Source organism: Saimiri boliviensis, chromosome 21 (assembly GCF_048565385.1).
Source record: "Saimiri boliviensis isolate mSaiBol1 chromosome 21, mSaiBol1.pri, whole genome shotgun sequence".
NCBI classification, from domain to species: domain Eukaryota; kingdom Metazoa; phylum Chordata; class Mammalia; order Primates; family Cebidae; genus Saimiri; species Saimiri boliviensis.
Window position 1 is genome coordinate 11663101 of NC_133469.1, and position 20779 is coordinate 11683879.

Sequence of the window (20779 nt, forward strand, 5' to 3'; positions counted from 1 at the left end):
TCTATAGAGCAGGGAGACCATCCAGATGCCAGAGAGCACGTTCCGTTCAAATTCTCACTAGCTCAAAGACAGGAAGCACTGCAATAGATAAGGATCGCCAGCTTCACAAAGACATTTTCAGCTTTCATTTTTATAACTATAATCTATTAAGGGAAATTATGGTTTTTATAATTGGTAGAACCTTAACTATGGTATAAAATTTAATAATGAGCACCCTGTACCTGTTTTATAATGCATTCATTATAATCCATTTTAATGGCATGAAAGTCTTTAGCTGACCCACTTAAAGAATTTATTTTTTAAAAAGGCACCTTTATAGAAGCAGCAAGTTACATGAAAAAAGACACAGTTTTTCATGTGCCCAGCTCTATGTTCATCCATGGGAAATTAAACCATTATATCACATTTATATTGAGGTAGTAGTAAACATACTTGCCATATTTCATGGCTGTGTTTTAAAAATGTGTTTTCTTATTTTAATCCTTGAGTATAATATAGACTACAATTATATGTAACAGTATATGATGAAATTCTCAGGACCTACAACTGTGTACCCGTACACACACACACACACACATACACACACACATCATAGGGAGATTATAGCTATTCTAACTTGTTATGATTATTTATTTAGGGTTTTATGCATGTACTGTAAGAAAACATATATTAAAATTTTCATGTCAACCATGTTATTTAAGTTGCACATTTAATATTCATTTTAATTTAGTGGCTTGTCTTTTAAACCAATGAATTTAATAAGCAATGTAAATCATCTCTCTATATTAATAATTTATAACTGTGGCCTCTTAGCAAAATGGCCTTATTGTTACCTTCAGATCCTATTTCCTCTGATTGACTTAATTACTAAAGTAGAATCTCCTTCAGTTACACATACTTTAACCACAGAAAGACGTATTTTGGCATCCATCTTTTGTCGAGCTTGCCAGCTCTCTGCTTTGTAGCTGTAATTGGGTACTATGTATCAGAACAAGGGCAAGATCATAGCAATAACTTTGCTGGAATATGACTCCACTACTAGATTCAGAATAATGAATACAAAATAACACACAGTGTTTGTAATACCTGAAACAATGCAGTGCGATTATTGCAAAATGAAAAAGAGGTAGCAGTGTGGAATGTTCCTATCTATACACAAAATCTCTTAACTCAGAAGCAAATCTGAAGTTCTCTTTCAACAGATTTCATCATCATCTGCAAACTGGCAAAAATATTCTTAGTTACTTTAACAGCTTAGCTATTCTCTTTTGTCCTTAGGTTCAAAGCATGGAGGTGTTTTGTTGTTTTTCTTACTTCTGTCATTTTCATGATAGTCTATATTTAAATTTGCAGCCTGATGTCTTACATAGGGAATGAACGAAAGGATACTCAAAAGATAGCTGTCAGGAATAATCAAGCCAGCTTTTATGAGATTCATGTGTCAGAGTCCTATTTTGCATCAATCAAGTATATTGGCAGGTATAAAAGCACTATATGATAAAGAATACTGGGCTTCCTGTTGAGGAGTCAGCTGGATAAATTCTCAAGAACAAAGCTCTTTGACATTCAGGTTCAAATGGAAAGAAAATGAGAAAGCAGATAAAGCAAGCCAACCACATTAATTCACCGGTATTCCTCTCTGCCTATCCTTAAACTCTCACTAGCTGAAAGACAGGAAGTCTTTCAATGAAATTCAGAGAAAGCCTTTCCAGTGAAATTCAGAGAAATTCTCTGCCAGCAAAGGTTGAGAAGCCTTCATGAAACAATTAGTTTAGTGTTTACAGAGTATACACTTACATGTTTGTGTTCAAACATACAAAGACAGTATTCAGCTGGGTGTAGTGGCTCGTGCCAGTAATCGCAGCACTTTTGAAGGCTGAGGTGGATAGATCACTTGAGCCCAGGAGTTCAAGACTACCTGGACAACATAGCAAGACCTTTTCTCTACAACTAATTTTTAAAAAATTAACCTAGATGTAGTGGCATGTGCCTATGGTCCCAGCTACTTGAGAGGCTGAGGTGGTAGCCAGAGCGGGCCAGGCTGCTGTACGCCATGATTGAGCCACTGCACTCCAGCCTGGGTGACAGAATGAGACCCTGCCTCCCTACACCTTAAGAAATAAAAAGACAGTATCCATTGCAGTTCTCTATCAAATCTCTGCAAGTTCCTGCGGACTTCGGAAAAGTTTCCAGAAATGCTGCTTTGTATATATTCAAGAAAGCGTCTACCCCAAAGCTGTCTTCCGGGGAGAAGCCAGCGCAGATACACGAGCCAGCTGGGTGCCGACTCGACTCCATTCCCTTTCCCACAGTCCCGCACCTCCAAGAGCAGCACCAGGGACAAATGGAGTGAGCCCGAGGGAAAATCGAGTCGCTTTACGGTTACGAACAGGTACACATTAAGCTGTTAGAATTGTTAGTAAAGAAAAACCTGGTGCAGCTGGTTCTCCCAGACTTTTTTTTTCCTTCTTTTATTCCCCTCATAAACAACATTGACTTGGGATTCAGGAATCTGGGATTCTAGTTCTAGTTCTGCTCTTTAATCATTAGGTGATCCTGAGCAGTCACTTGATCTCTGGGATCAAAGGGACTAAATAAAGGCTCTCCTTTCTCTACAGTTAGGTCTCTTTTAATGATCAAATCATTCAGCTTATGATTCATTGAACACACACTTATCAGGTGACTACATGTATACTCTGCTAGTTGCCTAAGGGTTGAACAAGTTGAACAGGATCTGTGAGCTGAGGGGTTTGCAGTACCCTACAGGTGACAGTCCTGTAAACATATAAGAAGTTATAAATAATAAATTTGTTTACTCCTGTATTTCCAGGGCTTATAATAGGGTCTAAGACATCCTGGTACTTAATATTTGTCAATATTTTGTTTTTACAGGGTGTCTCTTGTATACAGTATATAATTAAATCTTTTTTATCCAGTCTGAAAATTGGTGCCTGTTAATTGCATTTACTGTGATTACTGAAATGGCTGGCTGTACATCTATTATTTTTTTCTATCACTTTCTCCTTGTTTCGTCTGTGTTTTGTTCCTCTGTTCCTACCTACCTTCTGTCTTTTGAGCTAATTCAATAATTTTTAAAATTCCACTTTACCTATTAGCCTTGGTAGTTATACCAAGGGATTAAATTATACACCTTTAAGTATTCACAATCAATTTAGAGTTAATATTGTATCAACACTGCATGTAAAATATAATAATATTGCAAACATATTTACCATCTTATCATTTATGCTATAGTTCAGGGATCCCCAACCCCTGGGCCATGGACTGGTTCCAGTCTGTGTGCTGTTAGGAACTGGGCCTCACAGTAGGAGATGAGAAGCAGGTGAGCTAGAATTACCACCTGAGTTTCACCTCCTGTCAGATCAGCAGCGGCACTAGATTCTCACAGGAGCACCCTACTATGAACTGCACATGCGAGGGATCTAGGTTGCACACTGTTTGTGAGAACCTAATGATCATGATCTGAGGTAAAACAGCGTCATCCCCAAACCAACCCCCACACCCTGTTCTGTGGAAAAATTGTCTTCCGCAAAGCCAGTCCCTGGTGGCAGAAAGCTTGGGGACTCTTGTGGGAGTCATGTAAACGATATTTACATTTGTTACAACACATCACACATATTGTTACATTTTTTAAAACAGCTACATATATTTTATTTTAAAAAAATTAACAGTGAAAACAGTCTTTTACATTCACATGTATATTTTCCATTTCTAGAACTCTTTATTTCTTCCCAAATATCCAGCTCTCCATGTGGTACACTTTCTCTTTAACCTGAAGTGCTTCCATTAACAATTCTTGTTATAAAGTTTTAACAAGAGAATTCATTCCTCAGTTTTTGTTTATCTTACAGTGTTTTGATTTTGCCTTCAATTTTGAAGGATATTGCTGCTGGATATAGAATTCTTCATTGACAGTTTTTTTTTTCAGCATTAAAACAAAAGATGCCATTCTGCTATCTTCTAGCCTCTGCTGTTTCTGATGAGATGTCAGCCATCATCCATCTCATTCTTCCCATATATGGAATGGGTCATCTTTCTTTGGGCACTTTCAAGATTTTCTTTTTTATGTTTGATTAACAGCAGTTTGACTATGATGATAACAGATAACAGTTTTCTCTGTAGTCCTTTTTTTTTTTTTTTTAAATCAGATTTTTCCCCTTTTCAGTAGTGTGATAGCTCTAAATCCTGTTTTCTGGTTCTTCAAACCAGTTTAAGATTGTGGTTTTAGCCCAGTTTTAACCAACCACTGTAGAGCTGGCTGGATTCAGGGTAGCAAATTGGAAAAACAGCAAACTTCCCCAACATTCTCTGCCTTCTAACTCTTCATTCTTCTCCAGTTTCTGCCTACTTTTGGTCCCCTTCCTATGCCTTCAGGTTATTGGTTTCTTTATGTTTTCTAATTTTTTGGCTGTTATCTACAAGAGAGTTGGTCCACTTGAAACTCCTCTGCCATTATTACAAAAATACGATACAGTAGAGAGAATGTAATACAAAAACGGTAAGTATTAAAAACTGAAAAGGCAAAAAGAAAAAAAAAAGAGTACAGGTTAAGCACACCTAATCCAAAAATCCAAAATGCTCCAAAATCCCAAATTTTTTTAGTACTACATGATGTTCAAATATCATGCTCAAAGAAATACTAGTCGGAGCATTTCAGATTTGGAATTTCAGATTAGGGATGGTCAGCTAGTAGTATAATTTAAATATTCCAAAGTCTGAAAAAGTCCAAAATCCAAAACACTTCTGGTCCCAAGCATTTCAGGTAAGGGATACTCAGCCTGTACCAAGATATCATGAAGGTAGAAACTGCAGAAACAAGTCACAAGCCCCAATGCTGAAGGAAGTATTAAAATGTAGAACAGGCGTCCCCAAACTTTTTACACAGGGGGCCAGTTCACTGTCCCTCAGACCGTTGGAAGGCCACCACATACTGTGCTCCTCTCACTGACCACCAATGAAAGAGGTGCCCCTTCCTGAAGTGCGGCGAGGGGCCAGATAAATGGCCTCAGGGGGCCGCATGCGGCCCGCGGACCCGTAGTTTGGGGATGCCCGATTTAGAAGCTTGGTGAAGGGGCTGTATGGGGTAGTGACCCAGGCCTCTTAGGAGGGAGTGCTGGTTGGCCAGTGCTAATGTTATGAAGAGAGTATGATAGGGCTGCTTCTACAAGTGTTGAAAACTGCAAACTGGAAAGAAACCCATTTCCATCTTCTCCACTGATGGAGTGGGGAAGCATTGCCAGGGTATTGTAGTCAGGAGCAGAGGACAAACAGGAAAGAGTAACTCCTCTCCTCCTACTCTAACCTTCCAATTTCCCTCTAGCACCTCTTGTGGGCAGAACCTAACAAAAAGCTAAGTGACAAAGTATAAACATGGTATGTGATGTCCCAGCTCCAGTATCACAAAGCGAGAGTACAGGAGAGTGCGAGTGTGAGGCTGGCATAGTAGCTCAGTGGCTGCCGCAGCCCATCCATCGCCTACTCAGCATCACACACATTCTACACATATTTGAATTTCCAAGCAACAAAAACAGCCCTCTTTTTCTACCTAACAAGATACAACTATCTTAGAATGAAGATGTTCTGCCTAAAACAAACCGACAAAGTTCTCAGACCTCCACAATACCCAGTCCCCAAATCCCACACCTGTCTGGAGTTACGTTGTGAGAACTGGTTTCCATCATGTTGCCTTTCCCCTCTACAGGCATTTAGGTTTTGCTGCTTCTACTCCTCCACTGACTTTTCCTTTCCAAAAAAATCGTTTACATTTCTTATATTTTGTTGTCCTTTCTTCTACTTCTCCTTCTGGTTGATGCCTTTTTATTCCACTTCTGTCTTTTCAGTGGGTTTTGAGGAAGGAGGGACTAGTGATAATATTTTGTAGCTGGTACTGTTGATCCCCCACCCCGTATTCTCTTGGCCTTCCTCTGAGGACTACTGCAGCCATGGTGATCAGTTCCCATATACACTGAAAGTGCCTGCATCTCTCTTCTTCAGCCGGGAGCTTTCTCTGGGGCCCTTAGACTTGCTCATCCTAAGTGCAGGGCAGCCTGGAAGTTGCAGGGGTTTAATGCCCAGGGTCGTCCCTCAACCGGTGAGGAAGAGTCATTGAAAAAATAATCCACCTTCTCATCCCTAGTAGGACAATTCTGAGGCACCCAGCAGGATTGGCCCGCATTTTCCCACAATGGTAACTTGCTCATTAATAGACTCTTCATTGGCTTTTGTCCCTTCTTTAATTTTCCCAGTCCCTCATTTGTACTTCTTCAATTCACTGGCCAAATTACTTGCATCCAAGTCTGCTTTTTGGGATATTCAAACTAAAATGTGTTCAAATTGCTGTTGAGCAAATATATTCATGTTCATTCATTTATTGGGAAGCTGCAATTTTCTATACACTGTGAAATTGAACTGGTAACTTATTATTTTTATGTGTTTCTCATACATATACCTGTGTGTATATGTGTATCTCTCTCTCTCTCTCTCTCTCTCTCTCTATATATATATATATATATATATATATATATATATATATATAAAATGCATACTTGATCTTAAGTTCATTGGCAATAAGAGCTGTGACTTCCACTTACTTATGCTTATCTCCTGAGTCTAACACAGTCCAGTGCAAACAGGAGGTACTAACAATTATTTCAACAATGACCATTCCTATTTTTAGGCTTCAAATACAGTATACAATGTTATACACAAAATCAACATATAAAGTTGATGTTAAATAATTTGTAAATGAAGATATAGCTTAAAAAACATTTGTACACCTCCTATATGCACAAGCATGATGCAGGTTATAAAGTCAAAATGCAGGAACTTAATATAATACATGATAGGCACTAAATAGCATATACTTAAGTGAAAAATGAGTTTATAGAAATATTACCTCAGAAAAGGGAAGGATTAAGATAGAGTGGTAGGCATGGTTGGAAATAGCTTCCAGAAGTAGTAATTATTTGAGGAATAGTAGGGTTTAATAGGATTTAAATAGGTAGAGGAGAGGAGGGTATTTCCGTGTTGGAGTGCAGGGTGGGAAATCAGTGGTGACGGTCAAGAGCCCTGCATTAACATGGAGAATGACGCTAAAGGGACCTGAATGCACGTGGTGTATGGAGCGATAGGGAGAATGGCCCGACTAAGGGTTTGTTTCCTGTTGAGTCGCAGTAGAAAGAAAGCAATGGAGGGCCTTTGAACCCCAAGGAATTTGGACTTTCTTGCTGACACAAGAGGGAGTTTTTGAAGGATTTTCAAATATAAAGTAGTGATTGAATTGGAGAGGATTAATTTGGCGCCTTGCATAGACAGCAGGCGTGGACGAAGGCCAATGGAAGAAAATCCTGGTACAATTTGCTTTCTAGAATCTTCAGGACTCTGTTGCTTTCCGTGTAAGTAAACATTTTTTTCTTTGAAATAATATACTATGCATTTAAAATCATCATTTTTCCTTTGGTTTCTTCTTCTAGTTCAGAGTATTTGATTCATTTAAAAAGTTAGCAAGTTTAGCAAAAGTCCAAGCAACCAAAAGATTGCAGCCTGTTCTTCCTGGCTATTCGGAAAGGTGGTAGATAGAAATGGAATGACTTCTGTCTGGTTTGCTTCATTGAATTTTAAGGATTTGTTTGTTTAATTTTAAACTTTTGTACTAAACCTTAAAATGGCTTCCATATAGACAATTTTATGCATCCCAATTTTGAGATTTAGATTATGTGTCATGAATATTTTCATAGAAAGTTCTGGTCATTCTGAAATGTCCTAGTTTAATATTGCTACATTTTAAGAGGATCTTGTTACATATCGAGCAAGACATTTTTGTCCTGTTTTTCTCACATGTAAAATGAAAGTCAGTGGAAAAATATTTAACTAAAATTCACTTTTAAGGAATGCTTTGATATAAATGTGGTGGTATACACAGTTACTTTGAAAAACCATGAATCTACTAATCTAGTATTCTACTAGAAACATATTCATTTAGGTTTTGTTTTTGCTTTTGTTTTTTCATAGAAATGGGGTTTCACAGTGTTGCTCAGGCTGGTCTCAAACTCCTGGGCTCAAGTGATTTTCCCACCTCAGCTTCCCAACAGCTGGGACTACAGGCACTGCGCCTGGCTTATATTAGTATTTTTAACAGACTTTCAATCATGTAAATATAATTCGGTCATATGCAAATTAGGAATATTTTAGGAGAGGTTCTTTTCATCTACCTATTTCCTTTAATCATTATTAAGCAGTTAAACTACATTCAGTTAAGAAAAATGAAGGTGTTCCTTTTTTTTTCATCTTTGTGCTTCAGTTTCCCTTGCACCCAACGAGCGTTCATTGAATCTGTCCTCTGGGAATGGCATTGTGAGGTGCTGGGACACAAAGATGACTCCTTGGAAGGTCTCCTCAAGGAGACTTTAGTCAGATAGGGGTCAGGACTTGTAATAAATGAGATTTGAAGTGTTATAATTACTCACAGAGCTTCAAACAGGACATGTGAAGATAGACAATAGGATAAGGTGAGGAAAGAAGAAGGTCAGGGCAAGCTTTAAAGAGAAAGTGATACTTGAGTTTCAAAAGATGAGAGGATGGAAGAAAAATGGAATTTCTGGTGGAGCTAGCAATATAAGTTTCTTGAACTGTCTAATTCTGTGGTATATACCAGCAGCTTTTTTGCTAAGGCTAACCTCCGACTATGGATGAAAATGAAAAGGAAGGTTTTTAGAGACAAAGAAAAGTTTCTTTTCTTTAATAACTCAGAGTCTAAAAGTGATGAGGTTAGCATATAAATGAGCATTCTGAAGTATTTTATGACATACATTGTGATGTGTAATCACTCGATAGTGAATCACACAGTTTCTGTATCCTCTTCTCTTTCAGGAGCTTCAAAAGATATCCTCTTCCTTTGGCCCTCTTCTACCTCATTATGCCTCTCATTTCATGAACACAACCTCATAAAAATGACAGTCTTTCTTTTCACATCCTGGTTCAGATGGAGCTGTTACAGAGCAGAAACTTGGACCAGGTCTACAATGCATAGATTCAGTAGACATTCCTAAATCAGGCCCACCTTAATCCCGTTTTTTATAATTCCGTCAGTGTCTTCTATTTGTAATAAATACGGTCTGTTATATTAGAGGCACTATTCTAGGTACTTCAGAGATATTAACCACTAGAATGGACAAAGATCTCCAACCCAGTGGAATCTACAGAGCAGCTCTGGAAGATGTTTTCTTTCTTCCACACAAAGCATTTGTTAAAATTAAGCTGCTGCCTAAAGTACTGAGTTTCTTCAATGTGCCTTGTATATAGGAACTGAGTGGAAGAAGACATTCTTTATTTTGGGGGAGAAAGCTTTTTTTTTTTTTGTAGCTAAGGGTTCTGTAGGGACAGACCAGTATGATGTAGCATATTTTCCCTAGTTTATCTTGTAAAAAAGATGAAAGTTGGAAAGTACTAAAAATATGGTGGTTTCAGCGACAGATAAGTGGGTGAAGGGAGAAATATTTAAAGACAAGTTATTTGAAGCTTTCCTTGCTTTGTGCCTCAGTGAGGAGAGAGAGAAGGCAGCTACCGAAATGACTAAGTCGTCAATTATAGCCTGGGTGTACTTTAAATAGGCAGAATATAGAAGCATAGTAAGAAAGCAGAAGGGCTAAATAGGAAAGAATTCTGTTATGACATTAAGAAATCCTATTTATTAACATTGCAACAGATTTGAAATAGAATATTTTCAGTTTTATTTTTTGATTATAGTTCTCATTTGTGATATTATAGATGCTGTGCCTACTCTCTCAGGAAATAGTCCATCTCTGCAGACAGATGTGAGTTTGGACAAGAGATCAGATGGTACCCTTACAAATACTGTAACAGAAAACCTCTTGGAAACACCTTTAGAAAAGCAATCAGCTGCAGAAGGTCTTAAAACATTGACAATTTTACCAGCATATTGGTCGTCAAGTAAAGAGGAGTTTATCAGCCCCAACTTAAGGATATCAAAGTCAGATTCTACTTTCCATAACCAGGCCTCTGTAGAAACACTCTATCTCTCTCCTTCATTCAAAATATTTGACCCAGTGAAGGAGATTGTAATCAACAAGACCTATCAGAAACCAGCACAAGCCAGTATTATTCAGATGGATGATAAAACTTTCAAGACAACCACACAGGGTGAGTCTAACAAAAAAACAAAACACAAAACAAAACCAAAAACCTCTTCTGAAGCATTATTTTACTTTTCTCTGCTTTCTGTCTCCTTGTTTACCTCCTTCCACTCTCATCAGTGATATTAAAATGTGCATGTCATACAGATACTTCTCAGTTGGGAAAGTACCCCTTTTAGTAAAGGGCTAATAGATCATTCATCCCTGTGGGTTCTGAGTCCTTGGTTGAACATCTTACCATAAGTTCTGAGCAATTTTGATGCAGACCAAATTAGAAGGAACTAGCATGAATTAAGTGCTTTCTATTGGACATGTAGGTTATTTATTAAGTGATTATATGAAAAAGAGTTGGTTAGTATGTATATTGGTGTATACACACATCTCTGCATACACACTTGTGCATGCATGCCTTTAAAAAGGGCTGTGTACTGACCACACAAAAGGGGCAGGGGATCTTGTCCTTTTTTATATGCTTATAAAACACGAAGAGTGCAATACTGTTTAGACTGGGTGATAAAGGATAAAGCCAGTTGAGGTTGCAGGTTATTGGCTGTCAGTTACTAAATCCTCCATTGTATAGTTATGTTTTCTTCTTTAAAGTTAACTAGTGAAAGAATAATTTTTTGTTCATGACTAAGTAGTAGTTTTATTGGTTCTTATATATAATAGTGCTAACCAACTCATATAAATAGAAATATTTTTAAATTTATTTTTATTAGAGACAAGATCTTGCTCTGTTGCAATCAATGCAATCATGGCTCACTGTAGCTTCGAACTCCTGGGTTCAAGCATTCCTTTGGCCCCTCAGGCTTCCAAGTAGCTAGGACTACAGGTGCATGCCACGACACTTAGCTAATTTCATTTTTAATTTTTTTTTTAAATTTTGGTAGAGGTTGGGTCTTGCTATGTTGCCCAGGTTGGTCTTGAACTCCTGGCCTCAAGTGATCTTCCTGCCTCAGCCTCCCAAAGGTCTGGGATCACAGGCATGAGCCACTGTGTCTGGCCAATACAAAGATTTTAATGTGAATCTTTTAAGTTGACTCAAACCCAGATTAAAAGTACATATAACTATAAATAATGGAAGCTACCATGTTGAAGCTAAAGAAATTTATATTGGTATTAGTAAGGTCAATGAGTAATAAAAGATTTTCCTTTGTGCTCTTTCAAGAATTTTTTGATATTGAATAGCGTAAAGGTAGTAAAACTGATTCTCTGTTTTGTCAACCAATTACTTTTCTTTTGAGACTACTGATGTGGAAACCAGTTAGTACTGGTTATGATGGCCCTGATGGCTTATGTGCATGGCTGTCTCCTGGGAAGTTGATACTTTTGGTTCATTTCTTTCACGAATACCACAAAATGATCATTGAAAATATTTTTTGGTCACTGTGAGTGTACCAGGTACACTTAAAATTTAGCAAGAAGTTCCTCGAAAACTGGTTAACACGAGAAATTTTGTGTCTGCTTGTAATAAATAGAACTGGTCTAATTCTACTATCAGAAATAATTATTAAATCCGGGAAATTATTAAAAGCTGGTTTGAAGTCATCATCAGACAACCAAGTAGAAAAAGCATAGTAAGGTGAAGATACCAGGGGGAAGACAATTGAGGTGAGTCCCTCATTCACCTTAGTTTTCCCCCCTTGAGTCATCTGCTTATTCTCAGAGCAACATAATAGAAGCTGAAGAGAAATCAGAGGTCTGGACTTTCCACAGTCTCACTGAGCTTGGGAGACAGGTAGGAGTTTGGGGTTTTCAAGGTGTCAGGGACTTGAAGGGCCCGTATTCCAGAGGGAGGGAAAGTCTTTCTGTCATTTCTTACCGAAACATTTGCTTACTGCTAAGCTACATGCCTTCAGGATGAGATGCCAAGAAACTAAATGGGAAGCAGCTTATAAGAGGCCAGTGAGCTAAGCAGACAAGGAAACAAACGTCGGAGTTCAGGATATGGTGAATTGTAGGATCCGTGGTGATCACTCCAGGCTTTCCACTGGGACCCCTGATAGGCTATACTATATGCCTCAGAACTATACTGTAGGAATAAGGACAAACCAGAAGTTGAACAGCCCTCACAAATACTATTAATAAAACCTATTTCGCCTAGAGCAAAGTGATTGATTTGTGTTCCATCTGCCTTCTAGAAGACAATTAAATCCTTTCTTGAGAGTCCTTAAAATTTTTCATAAAATATTTTGGCTTTCAACAAAAAGTTACCAGGCTTACTAGGAAATGAAAAAATGGCCAGAAATATAGGAGAAAAATAGAGAATGGAAACAGATCCACAGTAATCTAGATTCTGAATGTATAAAATAGGTACTTTAAAATTATGGTTAATATTAATATGATCAAGAAGACAAGAAAGATGAAAAATTTCATCAGAATACTAGTATCTATTTTAAAAATCAAATGGACTGGGCACAGTGACTCATGCCTATAATCCCAGCACTTTGGGAGGCTAAGGCAGGGAGATTGCTTTGAGGCTAGGAGTTCAAGATAAGCCTGGGCAACATAGGGAGAGCCCATCTCCACACACACACACAAAAAGCCAGATATGGTAGCATGTGCCTATAGTTCTAGCAACCCTGGAGGCTGAGGCAGGAGGATCACTTGAGCCCAGGAAGTTGAGGCTACAGTGAGCCATTATCATGCCACTACGCTTTAGCCTGGGTGACAGAGTGAGATTCTATGTCAAAAAAAAAAAAAAAAAAAAAAAATCAAATGAAAATTGTAGAGCTGAAAAACACAGTACCTGAAATTAAGATTCTGAGGGTACTTCTTAGTCCTTATATCCTGGAGTGTCAAAAGAGAGTTCAGTCTGGCAGGGAAGTGGGAAAGTTATGAATGAAATCCTAAAAGAGAAGGAGACTCAGGAGGGGCAAACCTCATTATTTGTGTATAAACTCTTCACAAATTCTTGACTGACCACTAAACTATACATATAGGGGGGCCTCAGAGAGTCTGACCAGAAAAAAAAAATCCTACTGGAAGCCAAAAGAACTGAGATGAGACTTCAGTTTCTGTTTACTGGAAGGCTGACAGTTTGAAGAGGCCAGGCAACTTATCTTCCAACCAGAACAAAATTCAGCATTCTTTAGAGGAGTATCACAGAATCCAGACACTCTACAATGTATCATCCAAATGTTCAGTATAAAATTTTAAAAATCATTAGGCATGTGAAGAAATAGGAAGATATAAGCCATATGAAGATATTAAGAGTCAGTAGAAACTGACCCTTAGATGACCCAGATGTTGCAATTAGCAGACAGATTTTTTAAAAGCAGTTATTATAAATCCATTTAAGAACTTAAAGTACTCTCAATGAATGAATAGAAAGGAGCATCTCAGCAGACAAATAACCATAAAAAGGAATTAAATGGAAGTTCTGGAGCTGAAAGATAAAAGAACTGAAGTGAAAATTTTACTGGAAGGGATTAGCAGAAGATTAAAAATGAAAGAAAGAGCAAGTTAATTTGAAAATAGATCAATAGAAATAATCTAATCTGAAAATGGAAAGAAATAGATTAACAAAAAAGAAACAGAGAGACTCAGTCTTGTGAGACACTGTCAAGCACTCTGACACTGATATAATTGGAGTTCCAAAAGGTGAGGAAAAGACAGAGGGTCAGAAAAAAATTATTTGAAGAGATAATGCCCAAACCTTCCCAAATGTGTGAAAGAAATAAACTTTCAGATCCAAAATGCTCAATGAATTTCAAACAGAATTAAATTTTAAAAACATGTCTGGATGCATTATAGTTGGACAGCTGAATTCCAGAGATAAAATCTTAAAGGCAGCAAGAAACATTATCATATTACATGCAGAGGACCAAGAATACGAATGACACCTGATTTTTTTTTTATCATAAGCAGTGTATACCACGAGACAATGAAAAGTCGTCTTGTAAGTGTTAAAAGGCAAAATCTATTAACCCAGAACTCTGTATCTAGCAGAACGAAAAAAATGGAGATGAAAACAGGACTTGATTCAAGTGAATAAAAACTAATCATCAGGAAATCCATACAAGAAACACTGAAGGAATATTTTCAGCCTAATGAAAAATTATGCTAGTTACTTGAATCTACAGAAAAGAATGATGAATGTTGGAAATGGTAAATACATGGACAAATGTAAAATACTATGTGTGTTTTTTCTTCCAATTAAAAAGTACATGTAACTATTTAAAGCAAAACTTATATTTTGGGGCTTGAAACATATGTAGATATATATTACAATATAGCACCAAAAATGGAAAGTTCATGGAATTATACCACCGAAAGATTTCTATATTTTACATAAAATACAATATTAACTATAATTAACTCATGATAGGTTAAGCATGAGTTTATTTAATTACACTTGTAAAAAGGAAAGCGGTATAGCCAAAGCCCTGTTGAGGAATTAATATGGAATACTAAAAATATATTTGATTAACACAAAAGAAGAAAGGAAAGGGGGACAGAAACAGACAAACAGAAGGCAGATAGCAAAATAGAAGACCTAAATCCAGCCATTTCAATGATTACATTAAATGGGAGTGGAATAAACTTTCCAATTAAAAGGAAGAGACTTTAGATTGGATAGAAAAGCAAGACTCAACTACATGCTATCTACTAGGGAAGTGCTTTAAATACAAAGACATAAATTGATTAGAAGTAAAACCATTAAAAATATGTACTGTGCAAGCAGCATAAGGCGGGAGTGGCGAATTAATATCAGACAAAACTGACTTCAAGACAAGGATTATTACTAAAGAGGGCATTTCATATTGATACACAGGCCAGTACAGGAGGGATATATAGCAACTAAAAAAGGGATATATGGCAACTGAAAATGTGTATGTACCTAATAAAAGAACTTCAATATACATGAAGCAAAAACTGACAGAATTATAGGGAGAAATTACACAAATCCACAGTCATAATTTGAGATTTTACTATTTTCAGCAATTGATAGAACTCGGCATAAAAATCCTTAAGTATGTGGAAAATATGAATAACTATTCAAAAACCTTAACTTACTTGAAATCTCTAAATCACAACATCCAACCAGTGCAGAATACATTCTTCTGTTTTTTTAAACATTCTTTTTCAAGTGCAGAATGAACATTCACCAAGAAAGAACATATACCGCATCATTAAAAAGTATTTTTAAATAAAGTGTGGTATGAAAACAAACAAAAAGTAACAATAAATTTCAAAAGATTGAAACCTTGAAAAAGCATGGTCTCTGGCCACAGTAGAATTAAATTAGAAATTGATAACAATGAAATTCATAGAATAACCCCAAATATTTAGTAATTTAGCAATACGTTTCTAAATAATCTATGAGTCAAAAGAAGAAATCTGAAGAGAAATGAGAAAATATTTCAATCAATGATAATGAAAATGAAAAATGTGAGATGCAGCAAAACTAGCAGGATATTGCTAGAGGGAAAATTATAGCTTTAAATGCTTATATAAGAACTGAAGAATGCCTTAAAAATCAGTGATATAAGGTGCTAACTTAAGATGCTTGGAAAAAAGGAACAAATTAACTTAAAGTTAGTAAAAGCATACAACAAAAAATAGGAATAAATGAAACAGAAACAGATGAAAGGTGGCTCTTTAAAAAGTGAACATTTATAAACCCCTATTAAGGCTGATCAAAAAAAGATAATTATAAATTACCAATTCTAAGAATTAAAGGTAGTATATAACTAAAAATCCTGTAGATAACCAAAAGATTGAGAGAGCGTATTATGAACAACTCTATAGCAACAGATTTGATGGCTTAGTTGAAATGGGTGAGACAACTGGCTAAAATGGACCTGAGAAGACCTTTGAGTTTGTCAAATACGCTGGGGAAAAAAGATGTATACACACACACACACACACACACACACACACACACACTCACTCTCACTCTCTCTCTCTCTCTCTCTCTCTCCCCCTCTCTCCCCCCCTTCCTCTCAAAAACACATCACAGAGAAACTTCAGTTCCCTATAGTCTTACTAGTGAATTCTAAGAAAGAAGTAATGATAATCATATGCCAATTTTTTCGGAAGTAGGACTACCCAACTCATTTTATAAGGCTAGCGTAATTTAATGCCAAAATTTGACAAAGACGTTACAAGAAAATTATAGACCAATATTCTTCAAAGATGTACACAAATGTAGAAATCCTTAATAAAACATTAGCAAATCAAATCCAGCAACATATAAAAAGAATAATACATCATGACCAAGTAGGATTTTTCCCGGAATTATAAGGTTGGTTTGACATTTGAAAATATGTAACTGTATTCTACCATATTAACAGAATAAGATGAAAATGATATAATTGTCTTGATTCATGCAGAAAAGCATTTGGCAAAATTCTACACTCATTTACACTTTTAAAAAAATTTAAGCAGACTATGAATAAGAGGTTACTTCCCTCAAGCTGATAAAGGGTATATATATTTTTAAAGAGTCTATTTTGTAGGCCAGATGTGGTGGCTCACACCTGTAATCCCAGCATTTTGGGAGGCCAAGGCAGGAGGATCAGGTGAGGCCAGGAGTTCAAGATCAGACTGGTCAACATGGCAAAATACTGTCTCTACAAAAAAACTTAAAACATTAGCCAGGAATGGTGGCATGAACCTATAATGCCAGCTTTTCTGGAGGCTGAGGTAGGAAGGTCACTTGAGCTCAGGATTTTGAGGCTGCAGAGAGCTATGATTGCCTCACTGCATCCCAGCCTGGGCAACAGAGCAAGACCCTATCTCCAAAATAAATAATTGTTTTAAAGCCCCAATATGTACCACTGACATAATTAATGATAAAAGACGGAATGTTTTGCCACTCAGATCAGCAACAAAGAAAGAATGTCCACTGTCACCGCTTTTTTTCAACACTGTATTAGAGGTTCCAGGCAGTGCAGTTAGACGAGAAAAAGAAATAAAAGGCATATGTATTGGAAAGGAAGTAATAAAATGTTTTCATTCAAAGATGTTATGATTATGTGTGTGGAAGATCTCAAAGAATCTATCAAAATGGCTACTGGTAGGTGAGTTTAGCAAGATTTCAGGGTACAAAGTTAGCATAAAAAATGTATTGTCTCAACCTGGGCAACTGTATTAGTCCATTTTCACACTGCTATAAAGAAATAACAACAACTGGGTAATTTATAAAGGAAAGAATTTTAATTGACTCACAGTTCTGCATGGCTAGGGAGGCCTCAGGAAACTTAGAATCATGGTGTAAGGAGAAGCATGAACCTTTTTCACAAGATGGCAGGAGAGAGTGTGTGTGAAAGAGGAACTGTCAAACACTCATAAAATCATCAGATCTCATGAGAATTCACTCACTATCATGAGATCAGCAGGGGGAAACCACCCCCATGATCCAATCACCTCCCTCTCTTGACACGTGGGGATTACAATTAGAGATGAGATTTGGGTGGGGACACAGAGTCAAACCATATCAGCAACATAGGGAGACCCTGTTCCTGTTTTTAAATTGACTGATTGATTGATTGATTGATTGAGTCTTGCTTTGTCACCCAAGCTGGAGTGAAGTGGGGGTGATCTCAGCTCATTGCAACCTCCACCTCCTGGATTCAAGCAATTCTCCTGCCTCAGCCTCCTGAGTAGCTGGGATTACAGGTGTGTGTCACCATGCCCAGCTAAGTTTTGTATTTTCAGTAGAGACAGGGTTTCATCATGTTGACCAGGCTGGTCTTGAACTCCTGACCTCAAGTGATCCACCCTCCTCAGCCTCCCAAAGTGTTGGGATTGCAAGTGTAAGCCACTGCACCTGGCCGAAAACTTTTAAATTTTATTTATTTATTTTTTTAACCTGGCTTGGTGGTGCACACCTGTGGTCCCAGCTCCTTGGGAGGCTGAGGTGGGAGGATCACTTGAGCCCAGGAGTTCAAAGCTGTGGTGAGCTATGATTGTACCACTGCATTCCAGCCTAGGCAACAGAGACACTATCTCAAAACAAAACAAAACAAAACAAAACAAAACAAAAAAACAATAATAACCAATTGAAAATTAAAATTAAAACAGTATCATTTACAGTAGCATTTTAAAAAAACAAAATACTTAACAAAAGGCATGTAAGACCTCTGCAGTGAAAACTATGAAACATTTCTGAGAGCAATTAAAGACCAACTAAATTGAAAAGATATGCAATGTTTATAGATTGGAAGACTCAGTATTGTTAAGATGTAATTTTTCTCTAAATAGCTCTGCAGATTCAATGCAGTCCTAGAAGGCTTTTTTTTTTTTTTTGGTAGAAATTGACAAGCTGAATCTTACATTTAAATGGAAATACAAAGTATCTAGAATAGCCAAAAGAATCCTGAAAGTAAAAGAACAAAGTTGGAGGACTCCCACTACCTATTTTTAAGTTTTATTGTAAAGCTATAGTAACCAAATAGTGTGATATTGTCCCTATAGTACATCTATTTTGTATCATTTTTATAAATACTTTGAGGCTTTTATAAATTTGAAATATTGACCCTCTGATTGAAATTTCTTAACCATCAGGTAAGGTGATTGTTTAAATAATAGAGTAATATTTTCTTCCAATCATTGCTGTGGTACTTAACTTGCTTATTTAATTGCTTATTAAATTCTTAATTATAATGTTTTAACATTGGTTTTTTAAAATATATGTGTGTATGGCCAGGCATGGTGGCTCACACCTATAATCTCAGCACGTTGAGGGGCCGAAGCAGGTGGATCACTTGCGATCAGTAATTCAAGACCAGCCTGGCCAATATGGTGAAACCTTGTGTCTACTAAAAATAAAAATATTAGCCAGGTGTGGTGATGTACCTGTAATTCCAGCTACTCAGGAAGCTGAGGCAGGAAAATTACTTGAACCTGAGAGGCAGAGGTTGTTGTAAGCCCAGATCATGCCACTACACTTCAGCCTGGGCGACAGAGCGAGACTCTGTCTGAAAAAATGTGTGTGTGTGTGTGTGTGTGTGTGTGTGTGTGTGTGTGTGTGTGTGTGAGAGAGAGAGAGAGAGAGAGACAGACAGACAGACAGACAGACAGACATAGGTTTAACAACATTTAACAAATTCTTAATAAGGTGAAATTCAGTATTTCTCTGTTGATAAATTAAGGCCAAATTATTTCAGAATTGGTTAGAGGTGGCTTGGGTCCATGACCGAGGGCCACAATTTGAAAGTTGCCTACTTCCTCAGAAGAGGCAGCATGAGCCTGATAGGAGATGACGGCAAAGCTCCCAGCCCTAGAGGGAGATTGCAGAATAAATCATATGTCCCTTTAAACCTCACCATAAAGTAAGTTAGGCTCCTACTTGGATGAATAGCACAGTTGCTGATAGCGCAGGCTCTGGAGTGAGACTGCCTGGGATCGTAATCCCAGCCCAACCACTAAATGTGCAACCTTAGGTGAGACACCTGACCTCCTGCGGGTCAGTATCTTCACCTACAGGACAAAGATAATGATGGAACTACCACACTGAGCTATTGTAGGGATTTAACAAATTTACAAATGCAAAGTGCTTAGAGTGGGACCTGGTGATAGGGTAAGTGTAACATAAAATTTGCTATTATGATTCAAGTGTACATATTTTTAATTCCCCCTGTAGAACTGTAGAAACTTAGTCCCCTCCTAACCCTCAAAATCCTCTCTAGTTGTTTCCAAAAGCACCCAGAAATTTCTTATTCTCAGGAACAAGTAAATCCCTATCCTTCCAGAAAGGGCATTTCAAGCAAAGGAATAATACAGAGTTGTAACCAAGCGAAGAGATTCCGGGGAGCTCTGGTTTATTTTCCATTAAGCAGCCAGAGTAGTTTGATCACTAGTCCTCCCCGACTAAAACAGTGGACTCATCACCATGCTCCTAAAGCCCTGGGCAGCCTAGACTCTGCCTCTCTTACCAGCCTGATATTGTCTCAATTTGTCAGATTAACCATCTTGCTTCACCATGGCTGTTCCCTCTGACAAGAACACTCCTGGCCCACCCCTTCCCCTAGTTCACTCCTACTCATCCTTCAGAGGTCAGCTCAAATATCACTTAAGATTTCCTGACCTCCTAGGGTATTTCAAATCCCCATAACTGTATGCTATCTCAGTACCCTGTAATTATCCTCATCACACTGTCATTCCAGTTGACTGCATATGTACTAAGCTGTTTAATGTATCACTATTTCTTCCCAACGGAAATGTCGTCTTCATTGGTGAAGAGACCAGGTCTGCCCTGTTTGTTATTGCATCCCTAGCACCAAACACAGTAGCTTGCACATAGTCCGTATTCGATATTTAATAAGTGAACTAAAGGCAGCTTAGTAAAGTGGAATGGGAAAGTGTGCATGAAGAAGCGGTAGAAGAAAACCCTGGAAAATTAAGCCAGACTGATGATAGGAGCCATGTGTGCCAGGTTAAGAAATCTGGACTTTAACTTGAAGACAGTGCAAGTCACTAAAGGTCTCAAGCAAGGCTAATGACCTTGCAGACCTTGTTTTAGGAGTGTGTCATGTTGAGCTGGCAGGTAAAACTGGAGGTGAAGATCACTTCAAAGGCTGTTATAGGAAACCAGGTGAGAGAAGTTAGACAGTAGAGGATGAGGTGGAGGGAGGCAGCCAGGAGTCTTAGGTGGATCA

General features: G+C 37.6%; 1 protein-coding gene across 1 annotated transcript in view; it reads left to right on the top strand.

The window, feature by feature from the left end:
- The window catches only part of ENTHD1 (ENTH domain containing 1), a 121725-nt gene that overhangs the window by 89982 nt on the left and 10964 nt on the right, over positions 1–20779 (top strand). Inside the window, exon 5 of the mRNA XM_010343431.2 lies at positions 9787–10179. Within this exon, the coding sequence (XP_010341733.1) occupies positions 9787–10179 (393 nt within the window). The remainder of the gene's footprint in view (positions 1–9786; positions 10180–20779) is intronic.